The sequence below is a fragment of the Nerophis lumbriciformis genome, linkage group LG03 (assembly GCF_033978685.3).
Source record: "Nerophis lumbriciformis linkage group LG03, RoL_Nlum_v2.1, whole genome shotgun sequence".
NCBI lineage: Eukaryota > Metazoa > Chordata > Actinopteri > Syngnathiformes > Syngnathidae > Nerophis > Nerophis lumbriciformis.
Genome location: NC_084550.2, coordinates 21187696 through 21202690, shown reverse-complemented (window position 1 = coordinate 21202690; position 14995 = coordinate 21187696). Strand labels below are relative to the sequence as shown.

The following is a 14995-nucleotide window of genomic DNA, read 5'->3' as shown; positions in this document are numbered from 1 at the left end:
AATATTTTTGACTCAATAAATAAAGTGTTTGTATGTTCTCTATATCCAACATTATGTATCAGTCTAATTCATTTTTTTTGTAACACGGTTAACGAATGTAGCGCACATTTGTAGTTATTTCCCCACATTTCTGCACAATAACTCAGATATGGTAACACTATAGTAGCGAGCAGTAGAGAATGTGAAGTGATTTGTTAAACCAAATATTGTGGTTTTTTCCATATACAACAACCTATCTGGACTCGATAAGAGAATCGATAAGGAATCGGTTTGATAAGAGGATTCCATAATAGGCTCGAACTTGATAATTTCTTATCAAACATCATCCCGAGTGGCGACCCATCAGCGTACCTGTTCTGTAACCCTGTACACTATTTGTTTGTCTAATCTTGAACGGGGGTGTGCCGAAAACAAAGTTTTGTTGTACTTGTGCAATGACAATAAAGACCTACCTATGCTCATTTGTCTAATAAATAGGGACTGGTCAGCTCCCCGAATGCGCCATTTAGAGATCAAAGTGGAAACAAAGGGGTGGTTTGCAACTTGCTCAAAGTTTCATACATTTCTCAAACCACACAAATAACAGGAACACACAATGTTATTAGTGGTTTACGGATTCAGGGCACAATCATTTTTAAGTGCCTTTATTTTACACAATTACTAAATACAGTACAGGACAACTTTGCACACTCTTGGAATTCTCTCGATGAGCTTCAAGCACACATGTGAAGTGAAAACCATTTCAGGTGAGTACCTCTTGAAGCTCATGGAGAGAATGCCAAGAGTGTACGAAAAAGTAATTAAAGCAAAGGGTGGCTATTTTGAAGAAACTAGAATATAAAACATGTTTTCAGTTATTTTACATTTTTTTGTAAAGAACATAACTCCAGATGTGTTCATTCATAGTTTTGATGCCTTCAGTGACAATCTACAATGTAAATCAGGGCTGTCAAACTCATTTTACTTCCAAAAATCACAGCACCACAAATTCAGATTATTTTCTTTGTTTAAAAATAGATCTAGCACATTCTGAAAATTTACAAATCATAATGCTGTTGTTGTTTTTACCCTTACATGTTGCGGTTAATAGTATTCTACCTTTATTTGTCGTTATTTATACATTCTGAATAAATGATGTGATAATGTTCATCAGTCAACTCATTGGTGTTAATTTTCTATCTATCTATCTATCAAAATAAAAAAATATAAAAATCAAATTACAGGATGTTATTTATGACTGGTGCACTAACATGTGTTTTATTTTTTATTTTTTTACATATGTAACATAATCTACAAAGATACAAATAATTGCTATTGCGACATCTAGTGGACACATTTAGAACAGCAGTTTCTTTCATTCAAAAACGTTGGCTCATTTTTATTTATTGTTCGCGTGCCTGATTTGCCGTTTTGACACCCCTGATTATGAGAAGTTGTGTCCAAACTTTTGGCCTGTACTGTATATTAAATAAAAATAGCTTGTCGGCTAGAGCAGTGTTTTTCAACCACTGTGCCGCGGCACACTAGTGTGCTGTGACATACAGTCTGGTGTGCCGTGGGAGATTGAGTGTCTGTGCTGTCTAGAGCCAGAGGTGGGACCAAGTCATTGTTTTGGAAGTCACAAGTAAGTCTCAAGTCTTTGCCCTCAAGTCCAAGTCAAGTCCCGAGTCAAGTCCAAAGTCAAGACTGGAAAGTCTCAAGTCAAGTCCTAAGTCCTGCATTTTGAGTTTCGAGTCCTTTCAAGTCCTTTTAACCACAGACTAATATATTAACACAGATTGTGTATGCTTTTCAAACGCTGTATTTATTTATTAAAACAAGTGCATTTGAAATTGCAGGAAAGAAAATTGTGCTGACATTGCACTTTATAATAGCACTATTAACCAGTCATTTTAAACATTAACTCATTCCTTTACAGAACAAACACATTGAAAAATAAAGTGCAAATGTACTTATTTGTACAAAAGTGTTAACATTGAAAAAACATGACATATACGTGAACATAACAAAAAAGTTGTACTTTTTATATGTCAGGGCCCTATGCTGCATTGCATTTGCAAAAGACCAAATTAGCCAAGAGTCTGTCAGTCATTTGTGCACGATGGGGGCGTGGTATGATGCCACCATGGCTGAAAACTCGCTCCACTGGAGCACTGGAGGCAGGCACTGCCAAGACTCTCATGGCCACTCGGAACAGTGAAGGAAGAGTCTTCATGTTCAATGCCCAGAACAAAAGGGGGGAGAGAGTTTTTTGGGGTTGGTGCACTACTTGTAAGTGTATCTTGTGTTTTTTATGTTGATTTAATAAAAAAAATAAAAAATAAAAATAAAATAAAATAAAATTCTTGTGCGGCCCGATACCAATCGATCCACGGACCAGTACCGGGCCGCGGCCCGGTGGTTGGGGACCACTGAGGTAAACAACCAACAGTATGTCAGAAAGCTAGCTAAAACGGTACACATATTCATAATATAGTATACATTTTAACTGACCTTTATTTTACTATTTTTGTCTTTTTTTAGGTGGCTAAAATACGCGGTGCTGCTGACCGCCGTCTAACGTTACGTGTGATATATTGACTAACGTAACCCTGCTTAAAAAAAATCACTGAACAAAAAGTATGAATAAGGTAGTGAACTGCAACAGATTCCCGTGTTTGCAATAACGTTATAACGTTAGCAGTGAGTTTACAGCCTCACTGATTTAACTACACTGCAAATAAAAGTCACGTTACTTAGCCAATAAACGTTATCTTACATTCAAAACTTACCGTTCTTTGTGCAACTTCAAATGCCGGACGAAGTTGGAAGTTGTTGCCTCTCCATCAGTAATTTTCGAACCGCATGTGTTGCATACTGCAAAACCGTTTTGTGTTGACCACCTCGTAATTTTTATACCCAAACGAAATTATTTTAGGTATCATTTTTTGTTCACTGGCGTGTGGTTTGGACATGTCTTCTTCGTTGGTTGTCCTGCAATTTGATTGGATGAATGCTGTGTGATGAAAACAAAGTAGATCTAAGTCGATTGGCTGTTGTACTGACAGCACACCAGCTGACACACGCAACGCTGATAGACAAGTACACAATGAAAAATACGGAGCGCTCCCGAATAACTTTTTCATCTTTGGGTTTTGGGGAAAGTAGCAAGTCATGTCAAGTCATGTCAATTCAAAAGGCTCAAGTCCAAGTGAAGTCACAAGTCATTGATGTTAAAGTCTAAGTCGAGTTGCAAGTCTTTTTACATTTTGTCAAGTCGAGTCTAAAGTCATCAAATTCATGACTCGAGTCTGACTCGAGTCCAAGTCATGTGACTCGAGTCCACACCTCTGCCTAGAGCTTGGCAAAGTAACCGTGTAATACTCTTCCATATCAGTAGGTGGCATCAGGTAGCTAACTGCTTTGTAGATGTCAGGAACATGGTTTGTCTTGATCACAATATGCGGGAGGCAGCGTGTAGGTAAAAAGGTATCTAACATTTCAACAAAAAAATAAATAAAAGGCAAGTGCCGCTAAGAAAAGGCATTGAAGCTTAGAGATGGCTATGCAAACGAAACTAAAACTGAACTGGCTGCAAAGTAAACAAAAACAGAACGCTGGACGACAGCAAAGACTTACAGCGTTTGGAGCAGACGGCGTCCACAAAGTGTACCCGTACATGACATGACAATCAACAATGTCCGCACAACTTAAATAGTCTTGATTGCTAAAACAAAGCAGGTGCGGGGAATAGCGTTCAAGGAAGACATGAAACTGCTACAGGAAAATACCAACAAAAGAGGAAAAGCCACCAAAATAGGAGCGCAAGACAAGAACTAAATCACGACACAGGAAAACAGCAAAAAACTCAAAATAAGTCACGGCGTGATGTGACAGGTTGTGACAGTACACCTACATTGAGACTAGAGCTATAGTGATGCATGCTTGGTTATGCTTTAAAGTCATATCCAACAATTGCGAGAACGACTTTTTATTGTCAATATCGGCGACTGAGTTTCAGTGTGCCTTGGGATTTTTTCAACGAAGAAATGTGCCTTGGCTCATAAAAGGTTGAAAAACACTGGGCTAGAGGAATTATATGATATTTAGGCATATCACTGAAATGAACACCTTGCAGTCATGTTGTTGTTATAGCTATCATTGAATGTATAGCCTAAAATCTGTCCAACTGCTACCATTAGCAGACAACACACAGAACTTACTGCTTATAACAGTCGTTATACAGGGCGTAGTTACCTTCTAAAAAGCCAGACGACGGCGGGATATACTGCTTACAATACTTTGGGAAGTAAGCGCCCTCTAGGCAGCCGCGGAGCGGCCCAATGGCTGTAAATGTCTGATCAGTTTAGCGGATATTTACACCCATCAACATGCGATGTGAAACTACAACCTCTGCTCAAACGGTTTAACTTTCTTAATAATACTCACCATCCAACATTTCCTCGCATCGCTTGATCCAAATCTCAAACGTTTTTTCAGAACCTGTTAGAAACACAAGAAAACAAAAGAGCCTTTGTTTGTTTGTTTTGTAACATATATAAACCTACTGCAAAAACTGAAATCTAAGTAAGATTAAATATCTCAAATAAGGGTGATATTTGCTTATTTTCTGTCTGATAAGATAATTCTTCTCACTAAGCAGATTTTATGTTAAAGTGTTTTACTTGTTTTAAGGCAGGGGTGCTCATTACGTCGATCGCGAGCTACCGGTCGATCTCGGAGGGTGTGTCAGTCGATCACCAGCCAGGCATTAAAAAAATAGTCCTAAAAATGAGCCATCATAAATCTTCACTATGACGTCACTTTCGTCACTTGATTGACATTCACGGCACCTGAGGGTCTTTTGAGATGACGCTGGCTGCTGCCAGCTCATTAAAATTACCGACTGGAAGGCGAGAAACACTTTATTTCAACAGACTCTGGCGCCGTACCTGTCGTCAAAACTCCAAAGACCGACTGCACAGTTGCACTAACAAAATAAGAGTCTCAGAAAGCTGGCGTGCACAAGCTAGCAAGCTACGGAGTTTGCCGACAATGTATTTCTTGTAAAGTGTATACAAAGGAGTACGAAAGCTGGACAAATAAGATGCCAAAAACAAATCACTTTCATGTGGTATTGGACAGAAAGGAGGACTTTTTTTCTCCTCCATTCGAAAATGCGGACGTTATCAGCACCACTGTATGATTCCAATCAATGCAAGTCATCACAATCAGGTAATACACCAACTTATATTCTTGTCTTCATGAAAGAAAGGAATCTATATGTGTTAAACATGCTTGTATTATCTTTAAACACCTTTAACTTGTTAACAATATTAACTATATGTGTTAAACATGCTTGTATTATCATTAAACACCTTTAACTTGTTAACAATATTAACTATGTGCTAAACATGCTTGTATTATCTTTAAACACCTTTAACTTGTTAACAATATTAACTATATGTGTTAAACATGCTTGTATTATCTTTAAACACCTTTAACTTGTTAACAATATTAACTATATGTGTTAAACCTGCTTGTATTATCTTTAAACACCTTTAGGTTGTTAACAATATTAACTATATGTATTAAACATTCTTGTATTATCATTAAACACCTTTAATTTATTAACAATATTAACTATGTGTTAAACATGCTTGTATTATCATTAAACACCTTTAAATTGTTAACAATACTAACTATATGTGTTAAACATGCTTGTATTATCTTTAAACACCTTTAGGTTGTTAACAATATTAACTATATGTATTAAACATTCTTGTATTATCATTAAACACCTTTAATTTATTAACAATATTAACTATGTGTTAAACATGCTTGTATTATCATTAAACACCTTTAACTTGTTAACAATGCTAACTATATGTGTTAAACATGCTTGCATTATCATTAAACACCTTTAACTTGTTAACAAAAACATATATTTCATAAATAAGTAAATATAAATTATATATATGAATGAGGTAGATCCCCACGACTTGATCAATTGAAAAGTAGCTCGCCTGCAGAAAAAGTGTGAGCACCCCTGTTTTAAGGGTTTTGGTCCTAAATGATCTCAGAAAGATATTACAGCTTGTTGCTGAGATTTGATGACCTATATTGAGTAAAACATGCTTGAAACTAGAATATCAACTGTTGCAAAGCTGAGTCATCAACACTCACAAGTATAAAACTACTTTTTTAAAGTAATCATTTCTTATTTCAAGCATGTAAAAAAAAAAAAAAAATCATGACTGACTTTTCTCATATTAAAACAGATGACAGCCAAATGGACTTTGCGGTTTTATTTTCAATGAAACAATAGAAAATACGTACTCATATAGTAGTACAGTTATTAGTGAGAATATACTTATTTTAAGGTGTTTTTGGGTTCATTGAGGTTAGCTAATTTTACTTGTTTTGGAAAGTCTTGACAAGCCAAATTTTCTTGTTCTATCGGCAGATAATTTTGCTTACCGTATTTTTCAGAGTATAAGTCGCACCGGAGTATAAGTCGCACCTGCCAAAAATGCATAATAAAGAAGGAAAAAAACATAAGTCGCACTGGAGCCCGGCCAAACTATGAAAAAAACTGCGACTTATAGTCCGAAAAATACGGTAGTTCAAATAAAATACCCCTAATTTTTGTATTTTTTTTCTCTTGTTTTTGAACACTGACTTTTTGCAGTGTAGAGCAAGGGTCGGTAACGCAAATTGTTAAAAGAGCCACAATGGACCAAAAATTTAAAAAAATAAGATCTGTCGGTAGCAGCAAATATTAAAAAGCCTTATATAAGCGTTATAATAAAGGCAACACATGACGTAGGTGTCTATATTAGCCTACTATCAAAATGACTGTGTGTCGCAGGCAGACGCAAATCTTCGTTGACAGAAATTTTACATTTATTCTACACATTTTTACAACATTGGAACACAGTAATAAATTGAAGGCTTATCTGAGGGTGAGATAACTACCGGTACTGGAAATTACTGGCTTAGAATGGCCAAAGGTATAGATGTGTGTCTCCAAGTTAAAGGAAACTTTACAATCTTTTACATACACAGAGGACATAAGTAAAATAGATTAAATGATCTCAAATATACCTACAAATGAGGCTTAATGATGCATTATGTACATACAGCTAGCCTAAATAGCATGTTAGCATCGATTCGCTTGCAGTCATGCAGTGACCGGATATGCCTGATTAGCACTCAAACAAGTCAATAAAACGTTTGGTTGACAAAAAGAGACAAAGAAAGAGTGGCATAAAACACGTCTTTCTTTGGCAGTGTTGGAGAAAGTTGCACATGTAAACAAACCACGGTGAGTTCATGGTCCGCCGAAATTAGTAGGACAAAACGGCGCTCGCCAAATACTCTCATCAGTGAAGCATGTTTAATATAAACAGTGGGATTTTTTTTAACAATTAAGAAGGTTTGTGTCATGTTTGTCCTCCTATAGAAACCATGTCAAAACAAAAAATATATTTCCCCCCATCTGAAAAAGCTCCAGGGAGCCACTAGGGCGGCGCTTATGAGCGCATTGCCGACCCCCGCCAGAGTGAAATCTGTGAGGGCAGCAGAGGGCATCTGCAGTGCTTCAACCAAATGTCAGAAAAACATTGAATTGGATCTTTGAGGGCATGGGGCTTAGTTTTTGACCTGACACTTCAGCCAATTCTCAACTGGTAGCTTCAACTTCTATTCACTCTATTCACTGCTACTTGCAGATGATGTGGTCCTGATGGCTTCCTCCGGCCAAGATCTTCAGCTCTCACTGGATCGGTTCGCAGCAGAGTGTGAAGCGACTGGGATGGGAATCAGCACCTCCAAGTCCGAGTCCATGGTTCTCTCCCGGAAAAGGGTGGAGTGCCATCTCCGGGTTGGGGAGGAGATCTTGCCCCAAGTGGAGGAGTTCAAGTACCTCGGAGTTTTGTTTACGAGTGGGGGAAGAGTGGATCGTGAGATCGACAGGCAGATCGGTGCGGCGTCTTCAGTAATGCGGACGCTGTATCGATCCGTTGTGGTGAAGAAGGAGCTGAGCCGGAAGGCAAAGCTCTCGATTTACCGGTCGATCTACGTTCCCATCCTCACCTATGGTCATGAGCTTTGGGTCATGACCGAAAGGACAAGATCACGGGTACAAGCGGCCGAAATGAGTTTCCTCCGCCGAGTGGCGGGGCTCTCCCTTAGAGATAGGGTGAGAAGCTCTGTCAATCGGGGGGAGCTCAAAGTAAAGCCGCTGCACCTCCACATCGAGAGGAGCCAGATGAGGTGGTTCGGGCATCTGGTCAGGATGCCACCCGAACGCCTCCCTAGGAAGGTGTTTCGGGCACGTCTGGCCGGTAGGAGGCCACGGGGAAGACCCAGGACACGCTGGGAAGACTATGTCTCCCGGCTGGCCTGGGAACGCCTCGGGATCCCCCGGGAGGAGCTGGACGAAGTGGCTGGGGAAAGGGAAGTCTGGGCTTCCCTGCTTAAGCTGCTGCCCCCGCGACCCGACCTCGGATAAGCGGAAGAAGATGGATGGATAGATTCAACTTTTAATTACACTACCAAACACATACAAAATATGCTGTGGGAGTTGAACTCCGGATTTGTGTAACATTTTGTTTGACGATACGTCTTCTGCCCCTGCATTAACAGAACACATAATTTAACTATATTAGATAATATTTTACAAACATAAGCTTTGTTAAAAATTACATTTTGACCAATGTGTCACTAAACGTTAATGGGGAAAGTCCATCAAATCAATCATGGTTGAAAAGAAAAATGCTCTCATTTAGGCCACCGTTATATCTTCTCAGGAGACAACACTAGAAATTAAACTTGGTTGTACAAGTACATATACATATATACACTCATGCACATAATCACGTTTCATCAAACATATATTAACGTTGTTGCCCTAGGGGAAACTGGGTAACACATGGCACACTAACAAAGCTTAACCTATATTTACTATAACAATCTACAAGGTTAATAAGGTTGCTTCTCTTTCTTCCCCTCCATTTATCTGCATTATTTTGTATCTCTAGTTATCATTACGTATATGTATTGTTGCATTTGAACAACTGTATTGTTGATAATAGATGTAAATTATTGGTATTGTTCATTATCAATAGCGCTATTTCTATTGGTATTTGTATTGCTCCATTTGTAGTGTAATAATGTTTTATTGTCATTTCTGTATTATTTATTTCACTAACTGCTTCTTTGCTATCACTTTTACCATCATATTTGTACATATCTTAGTTGCTGATGTTGCTCTATTGTTTTTGTTGTGTTTGCTGTTGTTTTTGTCTGTCTAATCCCCCTCTTGTCCCCACAATTTCCCCCTCTGTCTTCCTTTTATTCTCTTTCTATCCCCTCCTGCTCCGGCCCAGCTGCACCTAATAATAATATAAATACATTTAATAAAGTCAAATACAAATAAGGCAACAAGAGAAGTATCCCACACTTCTCTTTTGTAAAGTAAATTTGTACACCCGATATCTACATCAACTACCGTATTTTTCGGACTATAAGTCGCAGTTTTTTTCATAGTGCGACTTATACTCAGGAGCGACTTATGTGTGAAATTATTAACACATTACCGTAAAATATCAAATATTATTATTTAGCTCATTCACGTAAGAGACTAGACCAGGGGTCGGCAACCCGCGGCTCTGGAGAGGCATGCGGCTCTTTGATCACTCTGATGCGGCTCAGCTGCATACTTGCCGACCCCCCCGATTTTCCCGGGAGACTTCCGGATTTCAGTGCCTCTCGCAGAAACCTCCCGGGATTAATATTCTCCGATTTTCACCCTTACAATAATAATAAGGGCGTGCCATGATGGTACAGCATTTGGCGCCCTCTACAATCTGTACAAACAGCGTGCCAGCCCAGCCTTTTGTCGGATGTATCTTCTACTTGCACACGTAAGTGACAGCAAGACATACTTGGTCAACAGCCACACAGGTTACACTGACGGTGGCCATATAAAACAACTTTAACACTCTTACTAATAATGCGCCACACTTTGAACCAAAACCAAACAAGAATGACAAACACATTTCGGGAGAACATCTGCACCTTAACACAACATAAACACAACAGAACAAATACCCAGAATCCCATGCAGCCCTGACTCTTCCGGGCCCCTGCGACCACCAAACCCCGCCCCCACCCCAACCCTGCTCCCCCACACATCAACCCCCCCGGGGTTTGGTAGCGGGGGTGTATAATGTAGCCCGGAAGAGTTAGGGCTGCATGGGATTCTGGGTATTTGTTCTGTTGTGTTTATGTTGTGTTACGGTGCAGATGTTCTCCCGAAATGTGTTTGTCATTCGTGTTTGGTGTGGGTTCACAGTGTGGCGCATTATTAGTAAGAGTGTTAAAAGTTTTTTTATACCGCCACCGTCAGTGTAACCTGTATGGCTGTTGACCAAGTATGCATTGCTGTCACCTACGTGAGCAAGCAGAAGCCCCAAACAACGGGTGGCTGGGCCGGCACGCTGGTTGTAGTGGGCGCTAAATGCTGTACCATCACGGCACGTTCGAGAGAATATTTGCCCTGAAATTCGTAGTCTGCCGGAAAAATCGGGAGGGTTGACAAGTATGACGCTGTCAAGCGCCATTCATATAAAACTTGCGGGCCGCACTAACATTCAATTATCATATTAAAGTGTGGGCCGCGTGTCTGAGACCCTTGGTTTATACATAGCACAAAGCAAAAAAAACAAAAAACCTTGTATGCAGTGTCATTTCATTTTAAACTTCAAAAGATTTTTGTGGCTCCCATTGTTTTCTTTAATTTGTGAAACTGGTCAAAATGGCTCTTTGAGTGGTAAAGTTTTGTCGACCCCTGCCCTAGGGGAAACTGGGTAACACATGGCACACTAACAAAGCTTAACCTAAGGTTACTATAACAATCTACAAGGTTAATAAGGTTGCTTCTCTTTCTTCCCCTCCATTTTTCTGCATTATTTTGTATCTCTAGTTATCATTACGTATATGTATTGTTGCATTTGAACAACTGTATTGTTGATAATAGAGGTAAATTATTGGTATTGTTCATTATCAAAAGCGCTATTTCTATTGGTATTTGTAATAATGGTCATTGTCATTTCTGTATTATTATTTATTTTGCTAACTGCTTCTTTGCTATCACTTTTACCATCATATTTGTACATATCCTATTTGCTGATGTTGCTCTATTGTTGTTGTGTTTGCTGTTGTTTTTGTCTGTCTAATCCCCCTCTTGTCCCCACAATTTCCCCCTCTGTCTTCCTTTTATTCTCTTTCTATCCCCTCCTGCTCTGGCCCAGCTGCACCAAATGATAATATAAATACATTTAATAAAGTCAAATACAAATAAGGCAACAAGAGAAGTATCCCACACTTCTCTTTTGTAAAGTAAATTTGTACAGTCAACTACCGTATTTTTCGGACTATAATTCGCAGTTTTTTTTCATAGTTTGGCCGGGTGTGCGACTTATACTCAGGAGCGACTTATGTGTGAAATTATTAACACATTACCGTAAAATATCAAATAACATTATTTATCTCATTCACGTAAGAGACTAGACGTATAAGATTTCATGGGATTTAGCGATTAGGAGTGACAGATTGTTTGGTAAACGTATAGCATGTTCTATATGTTATAGTTATTTGAATGACTCTTACCATAATATGTTACGTTAACATACCAGTTGGTTATTTATGCCTCATATAACGTACACTTATTCAGCCTGTTGTTCACTATTCTTTATTTATTTTAAATTGCCTTTCAAATGTCTATTCTTGGCTTTTATCAAATACATTTCCCCAAAAAATGCGACTTATACTCCAGTGCGACTTATGTTTTTTTTCCTTCTTTATTATGCATTTTCGTCTGGTGCGACTTATACTCCGGAGCGACTTATATTCCGAAAAATACGGTATATGATTTGCCTGAGAAGCTGGACAGGACAAAAAAAAATTAAAATTTTAAATAAATAAACTTGGTTATACTTGTACTATAAATTGGTCATTACACACAGAGTGAAATATTTTAAGAATGTATTTTCTAATAATTTTTAACCTTATACCTTACCGCTAATAAACATCATGAAAAATGCCTTCAACGGTTCAATATTGTACTGCTTCACAGGCTAATAACAAAAATTATGGTATTTTTTCGACCATAGGGGCATTTATTGTAAGTAAATCCGGGTCCATTTTCAGACATAAGGCGCACTGGATTATAGGGCGCATTATAGGAGTTATATTAATTTTTTTTACATTTAAAACACTTCCTTGTGGTTTACATAACATCTAATGGTGGTTTTTAGGTGAAAATGTTGCCAAAGTCAGTTACTTACACAGCCACATCCTGGTGCCACCTTTTCAAGTGCTTGTGCATTGCAGCTGTGCTGCTGTGAAAATCCATTTCTAATTTGCACTAGCATTAGCCTCGCTCGCTGGATCTTCACAGACATACATGTCGGTTGCGGTCAACCTTGACTTTTCAGGTCCGTCACTTAAAGGGGAACATTATCACCAGACCTATGTAAGCGTCAATATATACCTTGATGTTGCAGAAAAAAGACCATATATTTTTTTAACCGATTTCCGAACTCTAAATGGGTGAATTTTGGCGAATTAAACGCCTTTCTATTATTTGCTCTCGGAGCGATGACGTCACAACGTGACGTCACACCGGAAAGCAATCCGCCATTTTCTCAAACACCGAGTCAAATCAGCTCTGTTATTTTCCGTTTTTTCGACTGTTTTCCGTACCTTGTAGACATCATGCCTCGTCGGTGTGTTGTCGGAGGGTGTAACAACACAAACAGGGACGGATTCAAGTTGCACCAGTGGCCCAAAGATGCGAAAGTGGCAAGAAATTGGACGTTTGTTCCGCACACTTTACCGACGAAAGCTATACTACAACAGAGATGGCAAGAATGTGTGGATATCCTGCGACACTCAAAGCAGATGCATTTCCAACTGGACTGGACAGATCAGCTTTCAGGAAAAGAGAGCGAATGAGGGTATGTCTACAGAATATATTAATTGATGAAAACTGGGCTGTCTGCACTCTCAAAGTGCATGTTGTTGCCAAATGTATTTCATATGCTGTAAACCTAGTTCATAGTTGTTAGTTTCCTTTAATGCCAAACAAACACATACCAATCGGTTAGAAGGCGATCGCCGAATTCGTCCTCGCTTTCTCCCGTGTCGCTGGCTGTCGTGTCGTTTTCGTCGGTTTCGCTTGCATACGGTTCAAACCGATATGGCTCAATAGCTTCAGTTTCTTCTTCAATTTCGTTTTAGCTACCTGCCTCCACACTACAACCATCCGTTTCAATACATGCGTAATCTGTTGAATTGCTTAAGCCGCTGAAATCCGAGTCTGAATCCGAGCAAATGTCGCTATATCTTGCTGTTCTATCCGCCATGTTTGTTTGTATTGGCATCACTGTGTGACGTCACAGGAAAATGGACGGGTGTTTATAACGATGGTTAAAATCAGGCACTTTGAAGCTTATTTTAGGGATATTGCGTGATGGGTAAAATTTTTAAAAAAACTTCGAAAAATAAAATAAGCCACTGGGAACTGATTATTAATGGTTTTAACCCTTTTGAAATTGTGATAATGTTCCCCTTTAAAGACGGATGTGTGCAAAATAAACTAATGATTTTAATCTCTAGCTATAAACTAATGCCAGCAATTAAGACCAAATATTTTGGGGCAGAACTTAGAGGGTTTCATTGTGGTATTCACTACCCAGCTAGTGGGAGGAGGCTTGTAACTCAAATATAATATACTCTCAATTTAAAGCATGATAAAAAGACCAATGACAGTTTGTATCTTAAAATACTCATAAGTTGAGAGGTACTGTACCACTGTAGTTATATTATTTTTCTGTACTCTTAATTATTCCACTTGTTACTTTCCTGTATATAACTGGTTACTTTACACTGTAACGTGGTTCCATCTACATGTGTGTTAATGTGAACTAAGCAAATACCGTATTTTCCGGACTACAAGGCGCACTTAAAATCCGTTTTCCCCCCTCAAAACTCGACAGTGCACCTTATCACCCGGTGCGCCTAATGTAAGGAATAATTTTGGTTTTGCTTACCAACCTCAAAGCTATTTTATTTGGTACATGGTGTAATGATAAGTGTGACCAGTAGATGGCAGTCAAACATAAGAGATTCGTGTAGACTGCAATATAATGGCAGTCAGACACAAGAGATACAACACCAACATTTTATATGTTCCATTGAAAATATAGAACATTACACACGGCGCTCAAAAATCTGTCATAATGTTTTAGTACGACTTTGGTGAGTTATGAAGCCGCACCGCTTGATGGATTGTACTGTGCTTCAACATATGAGTATTATTATGGTGTGTGTATAAGGTAAGACATATTATCTGGCGTTTTGTTTCGCAATATTATGCAAAAGCAACTTTTCTTACCTTCTGGTACCTGCTGATCTGTATTTGGGATCTCCATAAGTCCTGAAAAAAATTGCGCGCGTTCGCCTTTGTAGTCCATGACGACCCCTTCTTTTTTTTCCCTCTATCTACTTGTTATGGGACATTCATCCTCCGCTGTTGCCATTTTTAATATAAAGTAGCGTAAAGTTATTACTTATATCTGTCAGTAAACTCACCATGAAAGTGCTAAAACAAACCGGTGTAGTGAGTTTACATTATTCACCCAAGGAACTTAAGATATTAGAGAGTTCCGGTCTGACGTTTTTTCACGGGACACACTTGTTGTTGTTTCCGGATGAAGAGATGCTGCTCCGTTATTGATTTCAATAAGGTCTGAATGTCATTAAAACAGTTAGTGTCATCTTTTGACACTTCTTCCACTCCCGTCCTTGCACGCTACACCGCTACAACAAAGATGACGGAGAGAAGACGCTGTCGAAGGTGAGCCACGTAAATAAGACCGCCCACAAAACGGCACATCTGGAAGAGACTGTCAGAAAGCGACTTGAAGATGATCTGTAAAACATCATC

The 14995-nt window shown here is 38.8% G+C and overlaps 1 protein-coding gene across 2 annotated transcripts in view; it reads right to left on the bottom strand.

Moving 5' to 3' along the window:
* sugt1 (SGT1 homolog, MIS12 kinetochore complex assembly cochaperone) overlaps nucleotides 1-14995 on the bottom strand; it is an 84807-nt gene that overhangs the window by 54103 nt on the left and 15709 nt on the right. For both annotated transcript variants that reach the window (XM_061935131.1, XM_061935139.1), the window contains exon 6: nucleotides 4429-4482. In XM_061935131.1, coding sequence (XP_061791115.1) covers nucleotides 4429-4482 — 54 coding nt within the window. The remainder of the gene's footprint in view (nucleotides 1-4428; nucleotides 4483-14995) is intronic.